The sequence below is a fragment of the Cryphonectria parasitica genome (assembly GCF_011745365.1).
Source record: "Cryphonectria parasitica EP155 unplaced genomic scaffold M406scaffold_1, whole genome shotgun sequence".
NCBI classification, from domain to species: Eukaryota; Fungi; Ascomycota; class Sordariomycetes; order Diaporthales; family Cryphonectriaceae; genus Cryphonectria; species Cryphonectria parasitica.
Window position 1 is genome coordinate 4048811 of NW_024468909.1, and position 26382 is coordinate 4075192.

General features: G+C 53.8%; 9 protein-coding genes across 9 annotated transcripts; 6 read left to right on the forward strand and 3 right to left on the reverse strand.

The window, feature by feature from the left end:
- Window positions 1-1569: 1569 nt before the first annotated feature.
- Window positions 1570-2355, forward strand: M406DRAFT_349268 (uncharacterized protein; the record flags this gene model as incomplete). Its single annotated transcript, XM_040922457.1, has 1 exon — window positions 1570-2355. One exon carries the CDS (start codon window positions 1570-1572, stop codon window positions 2107-2109), a length of 540 nt encoding a protein of 179 aa, XP_040781478.1. The 3' UTR covers window positions 2110-2355.
- Window positions 2356-3939: 1584 nt separating this feature from the next.
- M406DRAFT_336180 (putative serine carboxypeptidase) lies at window positions 3940-6184 on the forward strand (the record flags this gene model as incomplete). The annotated part of the gene is made up of 9 exons (XM_040921117.1): window positions 3940-4141; window positions 4243-4412; window positions 4484-4573; window positions 4661-4665; window positions 4775-5018; window positions 5077-5167; window positions 5232-5486; window positions 5565-5603; window positions 5673-6184. The coding sequence occupies 9 exons, from the start codon at window positions 3940-3942 to the stop codon at window positions 6182-6184; spliced, it is 1608 nt and encodes a 535-aa protein (XP_040781479.1).
- A 590-nt stretch (window positions 6185-6774) lies between these two features.
- Window positions 6775-7453, forward strand: M406DRAFT_245506 (uncharacterized protein; the record flags this gene model as incomplete). Its single annotated transcript, XM_040916339.1, has 3 exons — window positions 6775-6834; window positions 6949-7157; window positions 7384-7453. The coding sequence occupies 3 exons, from the start codon at window positions 6775-6777 to the stop codon at window positions 7451-7453; spliced, it is 339 nt and encodes a 112-aa protein (XP_040781480.1).
- A 226-nt stretch (window positions 7454-7679) lies between these two features.
- Window positions 7680-9518, reverse strand: M406DRAFT_285237 (DUF1682-domain-containing protein). Its single transcript, XM_040918605.1, has 3 exons — window positions 9389-9518; window positions 8353-9226; window positions 7680-8274 (listed from the first exon to the last, which is right to left on the reverse strand). The coding sequence occupies exons 1-3, from the start codon at window positions 9459-9461 to the stop codon at window positions 7902-7904; spliced, it is 1320 nt and encodes a 439-aa protein (XP_040781481.1). The 5' UTR covers window positions 9462-9518; the 3' UTR covers window positions 7680-7901.
- A 780-nt stretch (window positions 9519-10298) lies between these two features.
- M406DRAFT_12978 (uncharacterized protein) lies at window positions 10299-11474 on the forward strand (the record flags this gene model as incomplete). Its single annotated transcript, XM_040915381.1, has 2 exons — window positions 10299-10844; window positions 10902-11474. Coding segments are annotated over 2 exons (1119 nt in total), but the record flags the coding sequence as incomplete, so codon positions are not given.
- Window positions 11475-14874: 3400 nt separating this feature from the next.
- Window positions 14875-16356, forward strand: M406DRAFT_59507 (uncharacterized protein; the record flags this gene model as incomplete). Its single annotated transcript, XM_040924638.1, has 3 exons — window positions 14875-14901; window positions 14952-15025; window positions 15108-16356. The coding sequence occupies 3 exons, from the start codon at window positions 14875-14877 to the stop codon at window positions 16354-16356; spliced, it is 1350 nt and encodes a 449-aa protein (XP_040781483.1).
- A 416-nt stretch (window positions 16357-16772) lies between these two features.
- On the reverse strand, window positions 16773-17805 carry M406DRAFT_325965 (NAD(P)-binding protein; the record flags this gene model as incomplete). The annotated part of the gene is made up of 2 exons (XM_040920034.1): window positions 16773-17586; window positions 17693-17805. The coding sequence occupies 2 exons, from the start codon at window positions 17803-17805 to the stop codon at window positions 16773-16775; spliced, it is 927 nt and encodes a 308-aa protein (XP_040781484.1).
- Window positions 17806-19029: 1224 nt separating this feature from the next.
- On the forward strand, window positions 19030-20275 carry M406DRAFT_271750 (yeats-domain-containing protein; the record flags this gene model as incomplete). Its single annotated transcript, XM_040918119.1, has 2 exons — window positions 19030-19533; window positions 19591-20275. 2 exons carry the CDS (start codon window positions 19030-19032, stop codon window positions 19900-19902), a joined length of 816 nt encoding a protein of 271 aa, XP_040781485.1. The 3' UTR covers window positions 19903-20275.
- A 179-nt stretch (window positions 20276-20454) lies between these two features.
- On the reverse strand, window positions 20455-23546 carry M406DRAFT_271753 (uncharacterized protein). The gene is made up of 3 exons (XM_040918120.1): window positions 23071-23546; window positions 21573-22458; window positions 20455-21506 (listed from the first exon to the last, which is right to left on the reverse strand). The coding sequence occupies exons 1-3, from the start codon at window positions 23335-23337 to the stop codon at window positions 21070-21072; spliced, it is 1590 nt and encodes a 529-aa protein (XP_040781486.1). The 5' UTR covers window positions 23338-23546; the 3' UTR covers window positions 20455-21069.
- Window positions 23547-26382: the final 2836 nt, after the last annotated feature.

Here is a 26382-nt window from a genome sequence, read left to right on the forward strand (position 1 = left end):
TTATTCTTACATCGTCGTGAATATACTATGTGTAGAGAGAGAGAGAGAGAGAGAGATGAGACTTCTCGTTGTCTTTGCTAGTGACAGCTTCCGAGGCCATGGAAACCCGGCTCTCGTGCCTGCGGTTCCGCGTCAGGTCATGGAGGAGGAGAATTTGGGCCGCACGAGATTGGATGGGCAAAGTGAAATATGGATTCATGTTTATGCTGCCATCCTCGATAGCAGTAGGATGATTAAAATCTTGGTACTGACAGGTGGGGAGACCAGCGAGATAGGTGTGTCTACAGTATGTTCTGGAAGCAGTGCAACGGAGTATCTACTATGGCCATAATCCACCTACGCAGATAACAAACTAGAGACAAATCAGAGGGCAATAATAAAAGAGTCGACTGATTTTCTTTAATCATGTGATTGTATGCAGGAAAAGCCGGGTGAGCACCTGAGAAAATGATCGGCAGACAGTCGCGCCACAAAATCCAAGCATAACTCCCCTACTCAACAACATCACCCGTAGTTCAACGTATCAGATGTCTTTCCCTCCCTCTCAACATCGAGTAGGGCTAAAGGGCCAAGAAGGAAAAATGTTTTTCTACCAAGTCATTGAAAAGAGCAATAGGTGGGATACACAGAAAAAAACAGCGAGTAGGGGGGGGGGGGTGGAACAGTCCATATTATAAAATAAAAATAAAAATAAAATAAAAACTTCTCATGTGGATGCATAACCGCAAACGGCAGAGATGGGCGTGCTGGGCCACCCTCTTCTTATTATGGCACACACTAGTGCGTACGGAACCCAGATGCACCCCCCGCATCGATCTGGCTGGACCCCCTTCGGCGGCCGTTCTGGACCCCTGGGATGGAGAATCCGGGGGCGCACCCACCATAGGAGGGACACAAGGCGGCCCCACTGCTAGCCCGATCTACTGTAGTACGAGACCAAGACGGGCCGGCCGCCAGGGAGAAAAAGAGCCGTGTGAGCGAGCCGAGCGTTAGGAAGGAAAAAGGAAGAAGAAAAAAGGATGCAGTAGCACGAGGTGGAAAATTCCATACGGGTGCATAAGGAAATCTTAGCCTGGAACCTAATGTGGAGAGTAAAGGAGAGGAGGGTACGGGTGGAGGATGAGCAGGCTCTGCTAATAATGGTCTGAAAAGGCCCAAAGAGAGTTTAAGTAGATAAATAAATACGTCACGAGTCCCCCTTCCACAACGCTGTGGGGCAATGAAATGTTTCGTGTCTCGACTGTTACCAATTTCCTCATCTTCCGGGAGGATAACTGTTGCCTGTCTAGGTCGTCCCTTCTTGTATTGACCTTCCAAACATTGATGACCTTCGTGTATGTTTCCGACCTCACCAAACAACCAACCGCCTTTGCCCTGACAGCCAGTGCGAACTCAACCCCAACCCAAATCACCTGGCCATCCTTATTTCTGGGACTGTACCGAGATATCCACTTGGTCTCCTTTCCAGTATATCCAACCAAGACACAAGAGAGGAGAAAAAGATAAAGAGCGACAAAGAGAGAGCCAGCCACATTTCACACCAAAGGAAACAACCGCACCACATCCAGAATGGCGATACGAGACCGCTTCAGCCGCATGCTGCGCAAGTCCATCTCCTCATCCTCGTCTACAGACTGCAGCGAAGACAGCCACCAACGTGATATCGCCACTACCGCCACCACCGCCACCAACACCATCGACGCCCCTACCCCAATCGCGACTCCTCTCTCCAAGGCCACATCACGCCTGGCCAAGATGAAGTCCTGGCGCTCGAGCGGCGGCTCCTCCTCGACATCCTGCTACTCTCACCAGAAAAGCGATGGCATTAGCTCCTACAACTGGTCCTGCTCTGCCACCACCACCACCATCACCACCCCCTCCTTACCGTCACCACAACCTCCGACCCGCAAGCCGAACAAGTCCAGCCTCAAGCAGGCCCGGCTCCACCCCAGTGAGCGACCCCTCACAGAGCAGAATCTGCGGCACCAGGAGATGCTTGGGGCGTTCACTATGAAGTTTGGGCGGACCCGGGGCCTTAGCTCTGGGAACTCGAGGGCTGACAGTTTGGACCTGGGAGGAGGAGGCGTGGCGCCGGATGAGGTGATTTAGGAGGAGAGCTCATGCTGGTGTGGTTCTGATGACGACGATGATGATAATGATGACCGTCATGGTGGGTTTATGGGGCGTTCCTGGGATTGCACGACAGGGGCATCATTTCTCTGCCACTCTGCCGGCTGTTTTTGTTGGCGTTTCTGTGTATGCATTCCTTCTTAGCAGTGGGTGTAATCTGGGCTACAATAGAAAGAAAGAAAGAGAGAAGAGAGAAGAGACAATCAAAAGACAAACATGTCAGGTTCAAATTTACCAAAAATAACAAAGTCGGTCCTGGAGACAACAGATCAGGGTGGTGCCATGTCTTTCTCATTTTTCACAATGCTGATCTGGACAGAAGGGACATAGCAGCACTATGCCTGAGCAATCTTGAGAAGTCTTGTAATTTACTTTACCTACCTCGGTAGGTTTAGAGTAGGATATTTCCACCCCTGAAAATGTAACACAATGTTGCTGCCGACGTTTGCCGCAGCGGCTTTTCATCTGCAAGGGGGAGGAACCACAGCACCTTGTTTTGAGTGCAACTTAAATGGAATGGAACGCACGGGAATAATCAGCGACAGTAAATGGAATGGAGAGAACAGCCGGCTTAAGTGGTCTGTCCAGACCGTTCCTTCCTCAGCTTATGCATAGAATATTCTTGGCCTCCTTCCTCGCTGCAAGGCAAGACATGCTTAGAAGTAACTACCATACATTATGTTATATACTTAGTCAGCCCCTGTCGCCATCCCTCTTTTCCTCCCTCATACCACAAAACCTCTCGGACGCCGGACGGCTACTTTGTAACCCATCCATCTCGCCGCCCAACAGTAGATACATTGTTCCTGGTTGAGGAGGGGGTTTTTTTTTTTTTTTCTGTTTGTTTTTTAAATTTCCACCATGCCGTTCTGTTCCAGTCTTACCAGCAAATTAATTTCAACCGACCGTGGTGCGCGAAGCATAGACCCAGTCAGTCAACTCGCAATGTATGTCGGACCCCGATGACGTCCTTCCTAGAAGGGGAGGTGGGAGCCATGGCGGGTTGCGCAGATGGATGAATGGACGGCTGAAGGGCTTAGAGAAGTGGGAGGGAGATTGATGCTGTGGATATCGACAGGATGGATCTTTTAGGTGACAGCCGTGCGGGTTGTTTGCACCTCGGGAGCCTCCCGTTCAAAGCCTGTCGCCATCGCCACCGATTCCCGTTCATTACTATATGCCCTCGAGTATTGGTGGGTGGATGCTATGCTGGTACTACCAGCAGCAGCAGCAGCACCACTCACATCGTCCCACATTACTCACCACTATTACTCACCACTCAACACTTCAGCCACATTCTAGCTATACGCCAGTACATACACTAACCTCCCACCCACAAGAGAGGCCTGCACATGGGGTAGACATGGGCAGGTGTCCATCTAGCAGACCCTCTTCATGAACGGGCCCGCAAACGACACCTGCCCGTCGTGCCTGTGCCCTGTTCAAGGACATTGCGTGGAGGAGCGGACCTTGTCTTGGCCGCTCCTTCCAGGTACAGTATGGATGTGAAGTGAAGGGTTGACGATGATGCCTGATTGCCGTTGGTATCCACCCTCTCTGTCCTCGTTTCTCCTTCTTTGACCGCCCGCGCCCTGGTCTCGTCCTCCTCCTCCGGCTTGTTTATAATACGTCCCACGTATCGCAGCCCTTCCTCCCTCGTTCTCAGGCCCCTCCCCTGGTTACCGCTCGTTCTTGTCTTGGCAGACCGTTGCCAATAGTCCATCTTTTGTTTCCCCCCCCCCCCTCCTCCTTTGACTTCCAGAAAGAAGACAAAGAAAAGAAAAGGAAAGGGGTCACCTCCTCGTCAAGATGCAGCTGTCCGTCCTCCTCTCTGCCCTGGCCATCTCTGCGGCTGGCGTTTCCGCCAGGCGTGACCTCCGCCATGTCGCTCCCGTCGGTGAGAGGCTACAGATGCGCAGGCCCGAGCCCCAGATCAAGAACGAGTATGTCGCTGAGGTCAAGCGCACTACCTCGGCCTCTGGCTACCAGTACCTGACCAATAAGACCCAAGGTGAGGGAGAGAACCGAGGAGACACGGCAGTGGCGGCCCCTCGGTGGCCTTGATGATCATGTTAACTGGGCTGTTGACTGACTGGACTGTCTGACAAACAGCTTTCCTGGTGGATGGCACGGCCATCCCTGATGTGGAGTTTGATATGGGCGAGTCGTATGCCGGCCTGCTCCCTCTGGGGAACAGCACGGAAGACGAGCTGTTCTTCTGGTTCTGGCCGTCGACCAACGTGGATGCCGAGAATGAGATCCTGATCTGGCTGAACGGTGGTGTATGTACCCCCCTTCCCTTCTCTCTGTCTGTCTGTGGCCTAGATTTGCACTGACACCTTTAATCTCTCAGCCTGGATGCTCATCCCTCGAGGGACTGCTTCAGGAAAATGGCCCTTTCCTGTGGCAGCAGGGAACCTACCAGCCCCTCCAGAACCCTTGGGTAAGTTATCTCCTGGCTATGTGGAAGGCGGTTACTTGGGCGTTTCCCAATTGAAAGCAAACTTGCTGACTCTCAAATACTTACTAGGGATGGTATGTCTTTCCTCTCATCAAGAAGTCGTTGGTCGGCGTTGTTGAAGCACGTAGACCATGTTGATCACTTGATTTTGGACCGTACAGTTGACATGTTTCGGGTCTCTAGGAACCGCCTGACAAACGTCATCTATGTCGACCAGCCCGTCGGCACAGGTTTCTCCCAGGGCACACCCACTGCCCAGAATGAGGTTGATGTCGCCAACCAGTTCATGGAGTTCTGGCAGACCTTTGTCGACACCTTCGACCTGACCGGGTACAAGGTGTACATCGTCGGAGAGTCCTATGCTGGCATGTACGTGCCGTACATTGCTAGCGGAATGCTGGACACCAACGACACCGATTACTTCAACGTAGGGTTCCCTTTCTCGTGGTCACGGAGTTGTGTCGGCACTAACTCCGGTGTCTCAGGTTTCTGGAATCATGGTGTACGATCCGTGTATCGCCTATGACTACCTCCAGGGCTCAGTCTCTGTCGTGCCTTTTGTTCAGAACCACCTCGGTAGGAAGATCCCGCTGCCCTTCTCTGCATAGGTCTAGGCTTGTGCTGACACATTCAAACACAGACCTCTTCCCGCTGCAGGACATTGCTGAACTCGTCAGCCTCGATGAGAGCTGTGGGTACGCCGCGTTCAGGGAAGAGTACCTCACCTTCCCGCCGACCAGCACCATGCCAAACATCGATGACCTGCCTGGCCGGAGCAACCCGGCATGTATCGCCCTGTACGACTCAGTGTATGAGGGGATTCAGACGTATAACCCTTGCTTCGACATCTACAATGTCGCTATCACCTGCCCTGTCCTCTGGGATGTTCTTGGCTGTGAGTGCTTCTTTGTTTCTCCAGAAATAATGAATATTGGCGCGATGAATCCCTTGACTGACCTGGCTTACAAAACAGTCCCCGGTTCCTTCGAGTTCATCCCACCAGGTGCTCAGAGTAGGTACTCCCCTCTTCCTCATTTATGTTCCAGATGCATGTTGCATACTGACACCCTGTCGTTCCAAGTCTACTTCAACCGTACCGACGTCCAGGAAGCGATTCACGCCCCCCTCATCGAATGGGAGGAATGCAGCAACATCAACGTCTTCCCTGACGGCGACAACTCCCTCCCGTCTGCCGTGACGGTTCTGCCTGGCGTCATCGAGCGCACACAGAACGTGATTGTCGCCCACGGTCTGCTCGACATGGTCCTGATCGCCAACGGCACGATCCTGCAAATCCAGAACACTACCTGGAACGGGGCACAGGGCTTCCAGAGTACCCCTTACGCTGATGGCCTTTACATCCCCGCCCACGGCGAGTACCAGGTGGAGACGTACGCGGCATCGGGCATCATGGGCACCACGCACACGGAGCGCGGCCTGACCTACAACACGGTCGACCTCTCGGGCCACATGATCCCACAGTATCAGCCTTCTGTGGCCTTCCGCCAGGTGGAGGTCCTGCTGGGCCGCGTCGACAGCCTGACAAGCTTGGCGCCTTTCACCGTGAACGTGGGCGCTGGGGCATTTGATTAAACGATTTGCGAGATCTCAGGCCTGACGGGTGTGGCTTCATTTTGTGTCTGGAAGATGGATATTGTGGCAGAACAGAGTATATGACTGGGGGGTAATCTTGTCATGATGATATCAGTTACCAAACAAGACGACACGGATCTTGCAAGCATTTCTGATTATCAGAATAACCCTCTGGACGTGCGAGTGTGCTACAATGAAATCGTGTGTCATCTTACAGTCCTCGTAAATATATTGAATCATCTCGTCCGAGCCTTGATTGTCAGTCTTTGAAGAAGTGGTGATCCGGAGCGGAGTCCCGGGAGGAGTGGAGAGATGCACTCGCAGTAGGTACGAACACCCCGAAACCGATAGGCCCACGGGCGATCTCGGAGTCACTCGCTGCACGTCATCTAGCCAAACCTTCACTCACCACCCACTCACTGTTTTCACCCACCCAAGTTCCAACAACAACATCATCAGGAGATTCTCAATTGCCCCACAGCCTTGTCTTCTGTCGAATGAATATCTCGCTCATCTGGTTGACTGGCCGCTGCATTTAACCTGTGATTCATAGGATACACCCTTTCTTGTCTTCGAGAACTATTAGCAGGATGGATTATTCTAGTGTTGCTACTCCGGAGCGGTGTTATGTTGATTTCTGTCTTGTTCCTGTGAGATTTTCCCTTTCCCTATTCCTTTTTTTTGGATGACATATGAAACACACACACACACGTACACACGTACACATTTATTAACACGTCCTGTTCTCCTCCCAAAACACTCAGGTAGGAACAGCCTCCCCCTCCGTCGCCAAAGAAGTCGCTGCCGTGCAGAGGCTTCTCAAGGCGTCTGGCTTGACGTACACGATGCACTCGGCAGGAACGACGGTGGAAGGGTCGTGGGATGAGGTGATGCGGGTTGTGGGCAGGGCACATGCGGTTGTGCATGAGATGGGGGTGGGGAGGGTGCAGAGTAGCATGAGGGTGGGCACAAGGTCGGTTCTCTCTCTCTCTCTCTCTCTCTCTCTCTCTCTCTCTCTCTCTCTCTGTGTGTGTGTGTGTGTGTCTTTCTCTTCTTTTCCTTCTGGACTTTATATCGGTATACCCTTGTATGAGGGTGGTTTGAGAAGGGGAGGCGAAAGGAGGTGAAAGTATTGATGGTAAGAGGGGTTTCATCTTCAAGTGCGTATAGTTGCTGACTGAAGCCCTTTCGATCTATAGGACGGACAAGAAGCAGTCTGCTGCGGACAAGGTGAAGAGGGTCGAGGATCTGCTGGCGGAGGACGAATAAGAAGATGAAGTTGCGGGAGACAGATCGCCAACCAGCCTCTTTCGTTACAAGAAACTCTTGAGAGAGACGAAAGTTGTTCAGGCGCGGGTCTCGACAGGTGTTGGTTGCTCTCTACATGCCCATGCCATGTCGTTGGCTGCTTAGGAGGCCAATCAACCCGATTATTACACCCAACCCCATTGAGCGGATTGGAGTATCACAGTAGTCCTGACACTCAACGAGATTACTGAATGATTTTGCCTCCGTTAAACTTTTTAGATGGGCACACGATGATAACTTATACAAGATCACCATATATCCTAGTTCCGTTTTAGATGGCCACGGTGCCCGGCACAAAACCCTGGCACAGATGCCGCCCTTAGCCAGCCCCACTCATCAACGACCTCAATACAGCCCTGACACCCCGGTGCCTTCCCTTGTCCTTCCCGACACAGAGAACCCCCTCCAATTACGCGCGCGAGGTCATTCTCTTCTGCTGCTTGCGCTGCTCCTTCTCGCGCTCCTTCTCGAGGTACTTCTTCTGGCCCTTGGCATCGAGGGCCGCCAGCTCCTGGTCGCGCTTGGCCTTTCTGGCCTTCTCACGCTCGTAGTTGCGCTCCTCAGACTTCTCCTCCAGGCTGGCCTTCTGGATCTGCTTGACCGTGTCGTCACGCACGCCCTTCACCTTGCGCAACACCTCGGGCCGGAAGTGAGCCTCCTTGGCCAGCTGGTCCGTCAGCCTGATGGCGTGCTGGAAGATGGGCAGGAGGGGCGCGTAGTTGCTGTCGGACGGGAGGCGGTACTTGAGGAAGATGCGCTTGCGGGGGCTTGTCTCCTCGAGACTGTGTGAAAGGGATTATTAGGTCAGCATGAGATGTAAAACGAGAGGATTGATTTGTGGGGCGGATGAAGTAACGTACGTCTTGGGTTTATCCTCGGGCTGGTCAGAGACGATGAGGTAATCGAAAAGCTCCCCGGCGGACTCAACAGCCTTGGCAAGCTCGTTGGTGAGCAGCACATTGGTGATCTCGGCACTTTCGCTCATAACGGTGCTCCAGACGGGCAGCTTGTTGTGATCCTTGGTGAAGGTCAGGGAGACGTCGAACCGCTCATCCCGGACCTGCTTCATCCGGTCCTTGTTGACAATTGCCCAGACGAAGCCGTCGTAGCTGCTCTTGGCATCCTTATTGCGCAGCTCTGCCATACCGGGAACGCCAGGGACCAACAAGTTCTCCTTGCCGTCGAAGGGATAGATGGTGACCTCCACCAGATCCTGCGGCATGTTGAAGCTGTCAATGAACAGGCTCAGACCGGCCTCGGCGACCGACATGAGAGGGTTGAACCGGCGGATCAGCGTGAGCTTCGCGTCCAGGAACGCCACATTCTGGCGGCCAGTCGCATACGTTGCGAACTCGAACAGCGACTTCTCTCTGAGCGCCAGGTCTGGGTTGGTAAGGTCGGCATCGCCCTCGCTCGCAGGACCGGCCTTGTCACCGAAGCCGACAAGCGCAAACTCGGACGCCAAAATCTTGGAGTGCGCCCTGATCCACTTCTTGGCCCTACTCCTATTCAGGCGTGAGCCGATGACGTGCAGGGTAAAGATGAAGATGATGGCGGCAAGAATGATGCCCTCGGCGCGGAAGTCGTTGAGGGTGTACCGTTCATCGATGCGGTACCACTTGGTGTAGGGACGAGCTGTGGCGGCGGGCGCATTGGCACCAAAGGTCGCACCGCCTGGAGGAGGGACAAAGGGTTCGGGCGAGGGTTCAGAGGCCTCTGCAAAGTCGGCAAAGTCTACATTGAGTGGAGACCAATGAGAGTCAGCATGCGATCAAGGGAGGAGGCTGTATATAAAGAAAGCACTGCTTGTAAGGGTCTGGTGATTGTTGGGAGAGCTCAATTCAATGATTGGTCGGGAGGATTGGACTCGAGAAGACTGGTAATCAAGGCGCATACCTGAATCTCCAGTGGCCACTGGAGCTGCTGTAGACTTACTGCCTCCAAAGAGGCCCTTGAGAACATCAGCCATTGTCGGTGGTGTCTCGCAATGAGTGGCAGGCTGCGAGCTGGTCGAGGAGGAGGAGGAAAAAGGGCCAAAGGACTACGTAACAAGGAGGCCGGAAAAGATAGTGCCAGAGCTGCTGCAAGCAAGTGCAGCAAGCGAGTGCTTAGCGTGATTGGTGCATGCCAAGGCCAGGGTCAGCCAGGGTGAAGCACCCTGAATCTAGATCCCACCCAATCGGGCAAGGTGTCTGGTTGCCCTGTCAACGCGCCTGCCTTTCACAGTGGCTTCCATTCTTCAACAACGCTCTCTCTAACACTTACACTTGACCATGACGACAGGCTGCCTGCATTAGCCATCTGCCTATTTCCTTCCTTCTTTGTGAAGAGTATAATCAGAAAAGAAGGCAGCAAGACCTCAAAGACTCATGCTTAATTCAGCCTGCTCTCAAGACCACACAGCGAGGTCCAACTACTTCACAGCTGATCCCAGCTTTTGAACATCTGCGAATGTCTGCTGCCATATGAAACGATGTCTCGCTCACTATCGGTGCGGACATATGGCAAGCGAGCCAGAAAACCTCAGCGGGGGATGATGCCCTTGGCTGAGCTTGACGCAAATATGTCTGTTGCGACAGCGGCTCCAAGAAATACTGGAGCAGGAGATGATCCCATCGTTAAAGACCTGACCACCAAGATTGGATCCATTAGCATCCAGGATGAGAAGCAGTCTGTACCACACAAGAAAGAGGTCATCCTCGCCCCATCTGCGCCCGCTCCAGCACCCGAGACGCCACAACAGGCCCGGCGGACTGCGAGACTGAGTATTTCGACACCACTGCACGAGCTTGAAGAGGAGGAATGTCTGCGTGTACTGGCTTGGGAGGATGTATGCCCGCCTGGCGACCGCATCGAGAAGATTGCGGAGGCTTCTTATGCGGAGGTCTACCGGGTCACAAACGAGCGTGGTACCAGCATCATTAAAGTCATCCGTCTCGAGTCGCCCCTCAGACCCCAGACGAAGACCCAACAGAGATCTGGACTCGTCGACGAAGTGCCCCATGGTGAGGAGGACCTGCAGGGCGAGCTCAGGATCTCGGAGCTTGTGGCTGACATCCCTGGCTTCGTCATCTACAAGGAGAAATACATCGTGGAGGGCAAGACTACCCCCGCCCTTCTCGAGACACATCAGACATTCCACAGAAGGGCCAAACGAAAAGACCCTGATCGCCTGCAGTTCTATCCAAGCCCCAGTCGGTACCTAAAAGACACCCGGTTTCTTGTTGTCGAGCTGGGTGACGCGGGGACGGCGCTGGAAGACCTGGAGATCGAGTCAGCGGCGCAGATCTGGGACGTCCTCCTCGGTGTTGCTGTGGCCCTGGCGAGGGCGGAAAATCTGATCAGGTTTGAGGTAGGCCTACCTGGAACTGAAGATACACACAAACACACAAACTTACAAACAGTACAGCACCGTGACCTTCATGAAGGTAATATCTGCGTCCGTCAGGTCAGTCCGGCGAGACCAAAGTCTGACAAGTCCGCTTGTCAATTTGGCTATTCTGGCCTCGACGTGACTATTCTTGACTATGGTCTCTCCCGGGCAGAAGACACCAACTCTCCTGACGTTGCGCCCGTAGCCAATGATCTCGAGAGGGACCTCAGCTTGTTCACCAGCACTCACGCAAAGCAGTGCAAAGTCTATCGTCAAATGCGCTCCTATCTGATCAACGGCGATCGTCTCTGGCTGCCTCCTCAGGAACACAACGAACCCTACGAAAAGGACCTTCACGGGTCCCCCATTTCCTGGCTGCGGCAACACCCATATACCAATGTCCTGTGGCTGGCTTACCTCTACGAGTACTTGACGACCAATTTCCAAGGCCCGGAGAAGGAGCTCACGGCTTTCCAGAAGCAGTCACAAGAGTTCTGGACCCACCTCAACCCTGAGTCTCCATTGGAGATCATGTCGTTTTCCAGCGCAGAAGATATTGTGGAATTTGCGGCAGAGGCGGGCTGGATCACGGAGGAGCAGCTTGCCGGCTTAGCCGGAGGAGAAGGATACTCTGTGGTAGTAGAAGAGAGCATAATAGAAGCGAGACCGACGAGCCGGACAGAAGACGTGCACCTTCGACGGTCACCAAGAAAGAAGACAAGACCTCCAGCTGGATGAGAAGTGGAGGTTGGTGTTGAGAAGTAGACTGACATTCTTAGATTTGGAACCGAAGCAGAGCATAGCGTTGACTCTTCACCGAGCAAGCATAGGAACTTGACGAAGAAAATGAGGGCATATGTTTTTTATCTTCGTTTTCTTCTTGCCCATTGTACATCTATCACAGTGGAATACTTCTCGGCTTCCCGACACGCAGTTGATTCCCAAACCCCCTGCGCAGGAAGACTCCCTTGTCTTAAGAACGCGAGGCTCGCGCGCTGACCTGTGACTCATACGCATTCACCACCATATGCCAGTAAATCAAGAGGCAATGACACCTACTTAAGTACTTGAACTAATGAGATTCCAACCAGCTGCTATGCTAAGTGCTAACTTGAACTCGTCATTGTTGCATATGTGGGACAAACATATTGTCAAACTGAGCCGGTCATACACTCTTTATTATCAAGGTCTGCCACTACCACCACCACTATGGCGAGCCCAAGACCAGCGATCCGGGTCCGCCGCGCCACGCCCGCCGATACAGAGGCCATACGAATGTCTACTTCGCCGGCTTCGCGTCAATCACGCCCAACAACCTAATGTACCCAGGAGGCGGCAGTGCGAGCGCGCGATCCAAGTTTGGGGCCAGACTGTTTCCGCCCGAAGCCAGCCCCGGACCAGAGGGACACGGGATGACACCTCTCCCGGTCGAGACGTTCATCATGGTCGCCGAGCTGGTTCCCCGGGCCGGCGAGGGCGAGAGCGAGATCGTGGCGGTCGCCAAGTAGAGGCTCGTCCGGGAGGCCGCACCTATAGAGGAGTATGCCGCGTATGTGGAGATGACGGAGGAGATCATGGGGGAGGGAACGAACCCGCGGGTGTATAATGCTTTCATGGGGGGTCTGCATGAGTTTCGGAGGAAGTGGATGGCGGGGGTTGCTTGTCTGCGTGAGTAGTTTTCTGGACTTTTTTACGGCGTTTTTGTGTCTGTGATTTGTATCTACATCTGCATGTCTTCCGGCTCGGGACCTCGTTATGATCTGTCCGAGCCCACATCTTACTTCTGCACTTTTCCTTAAGTTGAGGGAAGAAGCGCGTGTTTGTGTCTGTGTGTGTGTGTGTGTGTGTGAGAGAGAGAGAGAGAGAGAGAGCTCTGGAACCGCTGGATGACTGAGAAGCTGATCTACATATTTCAAAATATCAATCAGACCTGGGGTCAATGACCTGCCGCCCAGCCCACCGCGGCCTCGGCGCAGCGTCCGCCCTGTTACGGTGGGGCACCGAATTCGCAGACGCAGAGGGCAGGCCTGTGTTTCTGGAGTCCTCGCCGTACGCGCATTCGCTGTACAGGAAGTACGGCTTCGAGGATGTTGACGCCCAGGACCTAGATCTCACGAGGCAGTTTGCATCGTGAGGAGAGACGGAGAGGATTGGGGGTGAGTTTCCAGAAAGAAAGAGAGAGAATTATCAATCTCGGACCCTGGCTCTTTTATGAGAGAAATTTCTGCTGATGAATGATTGTGTGACTACTTTTTTGGGCTGGTAGAGGAAATATGGCTGTTGCGATAGCTGGGGAGTTGAAGGAGGGGTATTTGCGAGCAGCAGTCATGAGAAGATTGCCCAGAGTGGTATGATGGCGATGCGTGTATGTGTGTGTGCATATGTAAATGATCAATCGGGTGTTTGTCCAAAGGGGAGGGAGAGAGAGAGAGAGAGAGTAGCAGGATAGAGGCTCAGGGTTCCAGATTGGATTCATGTGGCAGCAGATCATGAAACTAATGGATGATCATGAAGAGTGGCCATATCCTCTGTGGGTTCAATAGTTCCGTAAGAACTGAGACTGCAGTATTATGAAGAGTCAGCAGCAAGCCCAAGGAGCTGGTGTGCTAGAGAGGAAAGGAGAAAGACAAGGCATGGTGGCGTTGAACAAATATTCTTCGACAGCCATGCTTCACAGTTACAAATCAAGCCAGAAATCCTCCTCTTGCGGATTAAGTGTTCTGAACAGGATCTCCTGCTCAATTGGGGTGGCTATGGCTATTTCACGACACCTGAGGTAATAAATGAGTGACCCTTTCCTTCCCCTTCACTCACCTGCTTAACAGGGCACATGTTGGACAGCCTCTGTGCTACCATTTGACCTTCAAAAAGAGGTCGAATATAGCCCTGTAGAGGCAATCTTCTGCTTGCATGGAAAAGGATAGCAGAAAGAAAAGCAGCACCAAGTATGCACGACATACTTACATCGCAGATGGCTAACATCACGTGTGCACTAAAATATGTATGTATGGATATGGCCGCATAACGGGCCAGTGAATTGCTCGAGAGAGGTGAAGAGAGCGTGGGTTTTTATTTCTAGTAGTGAGTGCCTGCATGATAAAAAGAAGAAGAAGAAAAAGGTAGATTTCTTTGAATAAGAAAAAAAACATAATCCTGCCTTCCTTCTGTATTTCCCAGGTTTGTCCCTCTCTCTCTCTGTCTATCAGATTGAAATGATTTGTTGTCTTGAGGCTGGAAGTTGATGAAGGGTATGAAATCGAGGATATCACGGTGTATAGTAATATGTAGTAATTAATGACTATGTATATGGTACTATGCACTGTGTAGTTTCTAGCCAGGTGGGGAGTCGTGGGGTCAGGCGCGTGGGGGGAGGGGAAGGGAACAGGGGACCGATCGCCTGCGCAGGCCTAAACTGGACCAAGTAAATCGTACCTACCACCGGTCCTATAGCGGAGTAACTAGTGCTCACAGCACATAGCACTACCACGTACTGTAGTAGGTAACACCCCCCCCCGCCCCTCCAGAACGTATCCGCAGCATTTCCAACGTCCCGCCGTCGACGCCCTTGTGATCTGTCTGAGACAGACGACAACCTACACCTGTCGATAACACATGACAAACATAAGGACGCACGGTTGAACCCGCAGCGCAGTGCTGTCGCGGGAGATAACACAACTCTGCTGTGACGCTCGTCACGGGGGGCTGTTGATCGTTGCACAGCGAGTGTCGTGGGAAGAGGTCAGGTCAACGAGGAGAAGCAACCAGGCGAGAGGAGAGGAGGGGGCCCAACAACGAAACGGGTCATTAGTTGTCGTGGTTCGACGGGCCGTCCCTTCTTTTCCTTGGCCCCTCTTCCCCGTCTTCTTTGGAGACATGTCGAGGACGACGGACGCTGGCCCAGCTTCTTCTTCTTCCTCTCTTAGCGACATCATCAACATGGACAGACTACGAGGCATCCTCACCGGCCGAGGCAGCGCAAAAGGCACGCGCAGCGTCAATCCAGAAGAGTATGAGCCGCTACGGACATCCTCCGACGGTATCATTGAGGCGGGCAACACGACAGACGGCGAGGGCGACACCTTTGAGATTGGCGACGTCCCCTTCTCGTGGTTCGAGTACACCATCTTTGCTCTCCTCGGCGTGGCCATGCTATGGGCCTGGTAAGAATACCGTTTTCTCCTTCTCGCCTCCAAGGCCGCAGCCACCAGCTGTCTGCTAACTCTACATGCTCCTCTGCTGCAGGAATATGTTCCTAGCTGCCTCTCCGTACTTTGCCTCGCGCTTCTTCTCGCATCCTTCCATCGCGCGCACATTCCAGTCCTCGATCCTCACCGTCTCGACCATCACTAACCTGACCGCGACCCTCCTTCTCACCCACATGCAGCGTGGTGCCGACTACGCCAACCGCATCAAGCTGGGGCTCGTCATCAATACCCTTGCCTTCGCCCTTCTGACGCTCTCCACCTCCCTCTTTCGCGACATCTCCCCTGAGGCCTATCTCGGGTTTCTCCTGGTAGACGTGTGTTTCTCAGCGCTGGCCACTGGCCTCTTCCAGAATGGTGCCTTCGCCTTTGCCGCCAGCTTCGGGCGATCCGAGTACACTCAGGCCATCATGGCAGGTCAGGGCCTCGCCGGCGTGCTGCCCGCTCTGGCGCAAATGATCTCTGTGCTGGTGGTGCGGCCGCCGAAACCAGCAACCGGCGCTGCGCTTCCTCAGGACGGGGGGGATGGTGGGCGGAGCAAAGAGGACGATGCTCTTGGCGATGCGGCTTTCATCTACTTTCTGACCGCAGTGCTCATGTCCATCGTCACGTTGGTGTCTTTCTTCCCGCTGGTCCGGCGCCACCAGCGCCTCGCCGCGGCCCGTGTCGCGAGACTGGATGACAATGATGACAACGACGGCGGCGGCGACGACGGAATGGCTGGCCACCAGCAGCGGGCGACACGTAAGGTCGTCTCCATCCTAACTCTCTTCCGCAAACTCCACTGGGCTGCGGGGTCCGTGGCCATCTGCTTCGTGGCGACCATCGGCCTCTTCCCCGTGTTCACAGCCAAGATCCTCTCGGTGCACCCACCGCCACGCAGCCGCTTTCTAGACCCGGAAGTCTTCATACCGCTATCCTTTCTCGCCTGGAACACGGGCGACCTCGCAGGCCGCGTGTCCACCGCCGGCCCCCTCAACGCCCGCGCCCGCCGTCGACCCGCAGTCTTGTTCCTGTTCGGCCTCGTGCGCTTCGTCGCCCTGCCGCTGTACCTGCTGTGCAACCTACACGGGGCCGGCGCCGTTGTGAACAGCGATGTGTTCTATCTGGTCTTCGTTCAGGTGCCGTTTGGCCTGAGTAACGGCTGGCTGGCGTCGAATGCAATGATGGCCGCTGCTGAGGGCGTGGAGGAGAGTGAGAGGGAGGCTGCAGGCGGGTTCATGGGGCTCTGCCTGGTCATTGGGCTGACGGCTGGGAGTTTGTTGAGCTTTACGGTCACAGGATTGTAGGGAGGAGAAGTCTTGGGGGGAAGATGGGCTTGTGGTATTGTTCAAGAAGAGGGATTATTCATTGCATAGATCCGGCGTTGGTTATGGGAGGGACTTTGACTCAAGATAGCATGACTGACTGAGCATTTTGTGATGAAATCTGACTATAGTAGAAGTTGGATAATAGAAATACTGAATTCGGATGGAGGGCAATAGTTGCAATTGCAAGCCCTTCATGTAACAGAACGAAACAGATAATTTGAGTTGGTTATTAGGGATCCAAGAGCAATTCAGAGTGGTCTGGTCATGTATTATTGAAAGTCTATTTTCTATCTCTATTCTCTTTCCTTCTTCTTCCTGCATATCCCCCCCCCCCCCCACCTTTCCCCGGCAAACCGGCCATGTAATCATACAACACACATACAAACTCACACCTCTCAAAGCATACCCTTCCTCCAAGCCCTCTCAGCCAGATCCTCCAGCTCCGGCACCTCCACAGGCCCCCGCGTCCCCTCCTCCTCAAGTGCCTCCACAGCCGCCCTGGCAACAACATCCACCCGTAGAGGCTTCGCCCCAGCCGCGCCCAGGAAGCCCCCCAGAACCCCCCGCGTCAGCCCATTAAAAAGAGCTCCTGCACCGGCGGCCGCGGCCATGGGCAGGGTAAAGGCGCGGCTGGAGTCGTAGAGAAAAGGCGGGCGGAGGAAGACGCCGCGGAGGCGAGGGAACTCGCTGGCGATGAGGCTCTCGGCGTCGCGCTTGGTGGAGATGTAGCGGGCTGGCAAGACGGGGGCGCCGCCGGCCGCGGAGACGTAGAGGAAGGCGGAGGCGTTCTTGTCGTTTGCAGCGCGGGCGAGGAGGATGGCGGAGTCGCGGTTCATCATCTCGTAGGTCAGCTGGTGGCCGTCTGCTGCTGCTGTGGGCTTCTGGTAGGTCTGGCCATCCTGCTGCTGCTGCTGTTGCTGTTGTTGCTGTTGTTGCTCCTGTTCCAGGGGGTTGGGGCTGCCGCGGGCTTTCTCTGGGGAGAAGGCCTTGCGGAGGCCCGAGATGGGTGACTCTTGGCCTGAGATGACGCCCTTGTAGTCGGCCTCGAGGAGGATACCCATGGAGTGGACGACGTAGTCGGCGCCGGTGAGGAGGGGCGCGTAGGTGGCGGGCTGGAAGATGTCGGCACGCTCCCAGGCGACCTTGTGGGACCAGGAGGGCGGGTTTGGGGAGGAGGTTACGGCGGACCACTTGGGTTCTCCTGAACGACTAAGCCAGGGAGAGAGAAGGAAGAACAGGTCAGTAAAGAGGAAGGAGAAGAAGAAGAAGAAGAAGAAGAGAGAGAGAGAGAGAGACAGAGAAGGAGAGCTCTCACCTGATCGAGGTGACGTCCCACCCTCTAGCGACGGCGTATTTACATATCCTCGAGCCGAGAAAGCCGTTTCCTCCACAGACGATGATCTTCTTTACTGTCCCTGCCTTTGACATGGCGGTGGATGGTGTATGTCGTGGCTGTTCTGAGGTTGAGATGATGCTGAGGTGGTGAGCGTTCGATGGACTACTCTCGCTCTTGTATGAAAAGGATGTCAGGCCACTCCTTGTTGAGACTTTGACGGAAGGAACTGATCAGGGAGAACAGTAAGTAGGTAGTTCAGACTGAACTTGGCTGGACAGTTGAGTATCTTTATATTGTAAAGGAGTGTCGATGAGTAAAGAGATCAGCCTGACAGACATTGAGAAAGGCGAGGTTGTTATGCTTAAGGGTAATGGTCATGAAATTTGTAGTAATTCGCGAGACAGAGAAATGGGTTGAACAAGGGAATAATGCTCTTCTTACCAGTTTGTAAGCCCAGGTCAATTCTTGGCTCCAAGAGAGTAGATGATCCCTTGAAATGAAGATAAATATGCTAATTGACACAAGTGATGAATATTCGCAGCCAAACGGTTTGTAATATTCTATTTCCTTAGGTGAACCCGGAATGATACCTTTTCGGTGCTACAGCAATAAACTTCCTTGTCGAATGATGAGATCATGGATGACTGCCACAGCGGCAGCTACTAGTCAAGCTCTGGAAGCTACCACAGTAGAGCTGAGGCCTGTGCTGCTGGGCAGGGGTACAGGGCCTTGCGGGCCTGCAGATGAAGCTGCAAGGACCCCACTGAAGAAGAGCAACTGCAGACAACAAATACGCTAGCAGCCAGCGGGTCCGTGTGTTAAGCGGATACTTTTGCACCGCTTGGGCGTGTTTGTATGGTGGAGACGAGTCGTGGGTGGTCCCAACCTCAACGCCTCTCAGCTTCTCAACGTCCAGTCTGTGTCGTGCATATTTTCCCTGTATAAAACCTTTTGTCTCCTCCTGCATGGCAACTTCCAACTCTTGTGTCTTGTCTGATTTTTCCTTTTCAACAAGATTTTCCACCGTTTGAACGCTGGCCGAATGCTCTCTTTTGAGTCGAGATACCATTTCTGAGTTCCAGATTCAGGTTACCCAAGTGAGACCTGCCTCACCTAGTTCCCGCCTAACAGGGACTCCTTCCCTTCCTGCCGTTGGTTTGTGTGTGCCACCTGCCGCCCCAAACGAACCCCAACCCAGTCAGGTCAGAATCGCCTATAAGAGATAAACCGCCCGCCGCCCGCGCGGTCCCCTAGAAAAAAAGATGTCCCGCCACGCACCTCGCAAATCTCTTTCCACCGCCCAAGCAGCAGCCATCATGGCCCCATCATCAGCCCAGGGAAAACGTGTCAAGGGGCGCCAGGTGTCGCGCCCCTTCGTCTACGGCACCACGGCGAGACCCTTTGACCCGGAGAAGAACCCCAAACCCAGTCACGTGCCCGACGACCACACGCACAGCTGGACCGTCTTCGTGAAGGGCGTCGACGATACCGACCTCACCTACTGGCTCCGCCGCGTCCAGTTCAAGCTGCACGAATCCATCCCCAACCACGTGCGCATGGTCGACGGCCAGCACGGCCGTGCTTTTCTCGTCGAGGAGACGGGCTGGGGCGAGTTCGAGATCGCCATCAAGCTCTACTACGTTCCCGAGTCCGGCGAGAAGCCGCAGACCCTCTACCACCACCTGCGCCTGCATGCCTACGGCTCCGACGCCGAGCGCGCCGCCATGGTCGCTAATGGCGAGGTCGTCAGCTGGGTCTACGAGGAGCAGCTCTTCAACGAGCCCTTTGAGCACTTCTTCGACATCCTCACCAGCGGCGCCGTCGCCCCCTCCAACCCAAACTTCACCGGCTCGGCCTCTACTGGCGGCTCTAAGAAGGGCGGCAGCAGCAGTGCGGGAGGAGGCAAGGGGAAAGGAGGAGGAGCGGCTGGTGGTGCCCAGTCCAAGGATGGTCAGCCAAAACGGACCGAGGGGGGCGTCATCGAGCGCAGCGCCATGATTCCCATGCGGTCCAGACCAGGCCAGCCCTTCAGCGCCGAGGCCGAGAAACTTGAGATGGACATGATCCGCCGCGCTATGGACGAGGTGCGCCAGATGCGCGAGAAAGATGAGAAGGCCATCGAGGAGATGACCGCCAAGCTGGTGCGACTCAAGGAGGAGGGCAGAGGGGAGCTCGCTATGGCGGCATAGGGTCCGTCTGATGCGCAGGACAACAAGAAGCCCTCACTTCCGGGGCCACCCAACGCCGCGGGTCCCGCACAAGGCTATGGGGTGGAGACTCGTAGTAGAAAGAAGGGAAAGAAACAGTCATAAAGGAGAAGTACTGTGCGAACAGCAGTCTGTTTGTGGAGGAAGAGGCGACCAAGCAACCAATCACTGGTTTCACTGTTGAGGAGGTCGATATTGTTTAGACAGGAGTTTATTCTGGAATTTCACTAGTACGGATTTGGTACATCTCACTGGAGGCTGGAGTTGTCGGTTCGGCGTTTTTCATGGACTGATAAATTTATTATACCAAGGGAGGGTGTGGATAGGTCTCAAATGGGAACATTACTTCTCATCTACCTCTGAGCCCTCAACCTGTGTCTTATACACATCATGTGCTTATCGATCTCAAATGACGTTCTGTTTCGTCACAAAGCCGTTTCTCCGACCTCCACTCGCGGTTTGCCCTCGATGGCAGGACTTCGATACATACATTCAAACGACAAATAATCACAGCCACAGGAAATTTCTTCGAATGGTTTAGAGGGATTTTTATGTGATTTGTATATGTAGAGTAGAGGTGGGAGTCTCATCATTACGGGAACGTCCCAGGTTTGGCCAGCAACGCAGGCGCTCTCTGTCTCATCTCGCGCACGCGCACACAATCCGTCTATATCATCGTAGTATGACGACGACTGGGTGTCCTTCGTGCTTCTTCTTCTTCTTCTTCTTGATCACCATCTTCTTCTGCTGTACTTTACAACTGTACACGTGCACCCATCAAGGTGCGGCTAAGTCTCTGCCGTTCTGATCGACCAACCAACAAAAGAAATTCCGTCTGAGGAAAAAAAGGCAAGAACGAGTGTGAGTATAAAGCTTGGTTGTGGAGGCAGGGCCAATCCTCTGATCCATCTATGCCATGTGACCGCCCCTTCATGGCGCCCTATAATATCCAAACTGAGATCACATCTTCTCGCCGCCAAAAAGTTTTTTTGTGTTCCACCCCAAAGCCTGAACGCCATGCAGGATCATTCTCGATAAATAGAAAAGAGCAAAGGACAAAACCATTCTCGTGGCTCCATGGGGTATAACGCCAAACCGGATAGGAAATTGCTCTGGAGACATAAGAAATTTGTGCACGCTGTGTGGCTATCACTGAGCCTCATACGCTGGTGGAGGCCCATCCTCGCGATCTTCCCAGAAAGCGGGGTTGCGCCGCTTTTCGTCGTATACCCGTCGGGCAATCTCGCCAGCCATCTTTTGAATCCAGGCTTGCTCAAAGATTGCAGACGACGTTTCGGATGGTGGCCCTCTTCGTGGGCTGAACTCGAAGGGTGTCTTGGTGTCGGCCGGTACGGAGGTCTTCCCTGACGATTGCGTCACAGGAACATATGCTGTTTGTTGAGGTTTCTGAGGCTGCTTCTCGGAAGAAGACAGTGTCTGAGATACTTCCGTGTTGTACAGTTCCGGCTTCAAGGGTGGACGGGTGAGACTGTCGGCTGCAGCGACGCTGTCGAACCGCACCTTGGTCGGTGACAATGGAGCATGGTCTTCGGGCTCCTCGGGGATGATGGTAGTCACCAGAGGCTCTGACAGAGGTCCCTCCACGGATGCCGTCTCGGTGGCCGTGTCGCTTGCCTCGCTGACGGGCGCACTCTCGACCGTGCCCTCGGTGTGCCTGCGTCGGAGATTCACCACACGCGTCTTCTTCTTGCGGCCAGCATTCGACCTCGAATTTCTCCCTGATCCGAGCGACAGCCCAGTCGCGGCTGAGTTCAGGTTAACCATGGATGACCTTGATGATGGCATATAGCCCTGGTCTAAGCTACTCGTGTCGGAAAAGGTGTACGTTGTCGAGTTCGCCTGGAACGAGTGGGCCTTGGTCAGGCTGGGAGTTGCCAGGGGTGGGCTGGTGAAATCAGATTTCTCCTGTGAGCCGGCCCAGGCCCTGAATACAACATCACGCAGGGACGGGGTGAAAAGAGACATGGTGCGGTTGCAGTCGCTTAGTGATGCCAGCCTGGTGAGGTTCTTCTGAGAGAACAGCGTCTGCAGCTCAGGCCCTCCATCCAGAGACAAGTTGGAGATCTCGCTGGGGTCCAACAAGTTGCCATGCGCATCCACCGCATCCTGTGGTGGGCTGGCAAAAGGATCAACGGCGGGCTCGCTGGTCTCTGGGGCGCCGTCCTCATCCCTGGGGATCTGATCCGGGCACCAAAGGCGCAGCGACAACCGGTGAATAATGGCCGGCAGCTCGTCCATCATCAGGTCACGGAGCTTTCCCTCGATCGTCTTCTGCAGATAGTCTCTAACGAACTGGATAGAGTCGAAGGTCGAGGAGACCTTGAGCGATTCAAGCGGGTCATTTCTAAAGACGATGGTGAGACCCTTCTGCTTGGAGAAGACGACGATGATGAACGCCGACAGCTTGATGTCGGAGAGCGTCAGCGACAGAGGGATCGTGAGCCCCGACGAGGCGGCCAGCGGTTGTGGGGACGTGAAGTCTGGCTTTGAATGCAGGTACGTGTTCAGGGGATTTGCCTGTGTGGTTGGATATATTAGCCCTGGTATATGCATCGTGCTGGGATAGGCTGCACAAGCAAACGCGCATCCTTGCCCAGTCATCTCTCTCATTCATGCAAAGCGCGTGGGTCCGAAGAAGATCTGGGGCAGGGAGAAGAGTCATCGAGGTGCAGCTGGGAGTACGGCAGAGGCGCCAAGAGCCAGACACAGAAGAGACAGACAGACAGACAGAACTCGCACACCGCTGTCGCCACACAGTTGATGTTTTGAGAAGCAGACCGTTCCCTCGATTCTGTGCCAGCTGAGCCCCCCCAGCCTGCCGCACCCTCCTCTCCCAAAGTCCCAAAGGGAAGGAAAGAACCCAGCAAGAGGTGGCTGCTTGCCGCCTGAATGATGACATAGGCGCCAACGAAGGCATTGCAAAATCGGCACTTGCCGCATTGCAGTATGTCCGAATAAATGCTGCTGAGCTCTTCTGAGAACGAATAGCTGGCTGGTCTTGTCGAAGATGGTTGAAGGATTTTCGGGGCCCGCGAGCGCAGCGATGTTGCCCGGCGGGTAGAGTCGGGGAAACATCGGTTGCCACCAAAAGAAGAGAAACAAGAATTGAAAGCAACATCAAGCACCTACCTGAACTCTTGTCCTGAGGGTCAGGAAGGCATCGCCGCTGTAGCACATCTTGAATATGCCCCTGAAGCGATCTTCAGCCAAATCCCCTATCTCCAGTATTTCCAGCTCGGGCGGCACGGAGCCGAGGTTGAGCTCGGTGACGAGGATGTCATCGACAATGATGGGAGGCTTCGGGGACTTGTTCAGGGCGGTGGTGAGCAGGTCGCGGGCGCGCTGGTAAAAGTCCTCATCGGCCGTGAGAGGCGACCAGTTGAAGTTGAAGGCCATCGCGCGGGCGTGTTTAGGATATGATATGCCTCGTCATCGCAGTCGAGCGTTGGCGCAAGATGATGAATCTCGATTAAGCACAAAAATTATCGGGATGCGCCGGGTGGGAATTGACAGACGGCGTGATCGATATTATTATGTCGCAGTGATAATGACTGCACAATCGATCGATGCTCGAGATGATCGATTCGATAAAAGATATGGAAGGTGTGAGGTAGAGTAGGATAAGGAGGAGGGGGGTGAAAGGGAAGGAGGATGACGGTTGGAAGTTGTATGATGAATGATAAATGACGGGCAGAAATGGCAGGGCACGGAATGACGAAAATTGAGAGCACGGGCGCGCGTGCAGGCAAGGCGGATCACAAAAAAAAAAGAGCTCTTCTCCGATTTTTGACTGGGTGAGGGAAAACCCACCGAGTCAAAGGGAAGTCTGGGTGGGGTGGAGCCACTGATGGGGACATTTGCTTTTAATTCCAGCGGGTTGTTCTTTTTGCTTACAGGGCCAAGGCAGGATCAGCAGCAGCAGAAAAAGTGAGCGCACACGCGACGTAGTGTACATACACTGGGCAGGTAGGGCAGGTGCAGTAAGCCAGCGTTTTTACCTCCCCTTCTCTCTTTCTCTCTACCATTTTCTCTTGTTTTGATTCTTCATTGCCTGGTCCTTTCCCCCTTTGTCTCTTTCATCTTGTGCAAGTTTTTCACTACTTTTCTCTCCGTCTGGCTGTCTGTCTCTTCTTCCTTTCATTCCCTTTTCCAATTTTGCATATGTTTCTCTTATTGTTATTGATTTTCCCATTTATTTATTTTTCATGCGGGATCGTGACAGGCTAGCAGGTGCCCTGTGCTGCCCCGTGCCAGGACAGGATGACCCTTGGTATCTTAGCGTCTATTGCTGGCTTCCTCCCCAAACAAGCCCTGTAAGGAATGGAGGCAGTCTCAGAATTCTGTAGGCGAGAGGAAGAGAATGGAGTCAGATGCTCTACCAAAGTCCTGAGCTATATTTCTCAGTTCCTATAGCTATGTACCGTGTATCACGGTGCATAGCACACAGCTACTTTTGTAGGTGGAGAATTTTCCCAGGCTGCATGATCCTGTCTATCGTGATATTATTTTGGCCTCAGAAAGAATGGGCAAATGAATCGAAGGATCAACGCTGACCTGATTGGTTTCTTCTTCTTCATGGGTCATTGGAAAGGGACAAACGCGGGGAGAGGCGGAGAGAGTGGCGTGACATCAGAGCCAAAGAGGGCCACAAGGAAGGTCTTGGTGAGTTGATAATCTGGTGGATCTGGACGTATCTGGTCTAGCTAGGCTGCCCCCCAGGGCCGGAGATTTTTCGTAGAAAGACCAAGAGAGAGAAGAGGAAGCGCGCCTTCACTTTCTCCCCACGGGGGGCCCGTGTGCCTTCCTTGCCTTGCCTTGCCTTGCCTTGCCTTGCCTTGCCTTGCCTTGCCTTGCCTTGCCTGACATGACCTGATCTATCTGACCTGACCTGAAATGACCTGACCTGCCATCCTTCTTCGCTCTGGCCGCCCCGTCCTGGGTCACCAGCTAGCACCCCTATTCGGAAGCATCATGCGATTTATATTCCTCTAGGAAGAGGTCACAGCCTTCTTCTGGACGCGTCTTCTCTTCCTCTAGGCCGAACACGACACACACTATATACTCTTTGTGGTACGTTGGCAGTCGAGGTAGCAAACAGCAGGGCGAGCTGTAGCCTATCATGGACGCTACTCTTTATCATGGTATGTACAGTGCTATACTATTGTAATACTACACAGTACTGCTTGCTTCCAGGTCGATTGTCATGCAGTCAGACATTGTGTTGCACCAAACTCTACGACCCGTGCCCCAGGGTCGGCTGTTTTGTTATTCAAGCTCTGAATTTCTCGTTGCCAGGTCATCTAAGACACAATTTGCGACCTCATCTGGCACCATACCTGATCCGGAGCCCCAACTCTCCTTCTTGAAAGTCCCCTGGACGGAACAAATGAATGAACGCAACCGTACTGTACTGATACTTACTATTCTGGTAACAGTTGACGATTCTTTGCATCTGTCTTCTGCATGATCAAGGGGTGTTTCCACCGCCTCAAAGGGGCGCAGCTCGCAGACCGTGGGAAAGCTGCCCACAAAGAATGCCCCCCGTCCGAACATCTGGACCTCCAACCTTCTACACGAACACAAACACACGGAACGAGCGAGGTGATGGCCCTACCCATGCTTGTGTGTGTGCAAGCAGCCGCCCAGTTCCTCGCTGTTCGATTCCCACCTGTCTCCTTGTTGTACTCGCCCACATATTCTCCCCCACCTAAAATAGACGGTCATGGCGCGAGTGCTCGGGTAAGCACCGTGCAGAGATTCTGATCAGCTCTGGAAACAAGCACACCAGCGAACAAGAATCGCTGGATCTGGCAGTGTGTGCCCGATGCTTCTTTCCACGCCTGGACACTGAACCTGGAACCTGGGAACTTGTAACATTGATTCCACCCGCTAACGAAACCTTGCGACTGAATGTGTGTGTGTCCTTGACCCACGGCTGCTAAAACAGTTATAGCCAAGCTTAACTCAGTAATTCTCAATCCGCTCAGCGCTTTACCTGGCCTTGACTAGACAATCATGTGCGGCTCCTGCGACTCGTCGCACCGCCCCTCTGGACCCTCCCCCAAGCTCACCGGTTGTGGTCTGGCCCCTCGTCGTCGTCGTCGCCAACCACTGATACGACATAACCATTGAAATACCGTGTGACCCCGGACCTACATCACCAGAGAGCCTCAACTGACACCCTTTGGGGCCCAGCCAGACTACAGTACAAATAACATCAGTGACGGAGACGAATGTTGTCGTCAATCCAGCCAGCACGTGAATTACCATCTGGCCAGGACGCTAGTTCGGCACATAGTACGAATATCAGTGTCAATGATCAAGTAAGAGCCTCCAGGGTAGCGTTTATGGTTTGGAGGGAGCTGGCACAGGACTCAGCCAGAAGACAGCCGACATAAAAGCGAGAAGGGAGGAGGAGGAGGGGGAAAAAGAGGAAGAGGA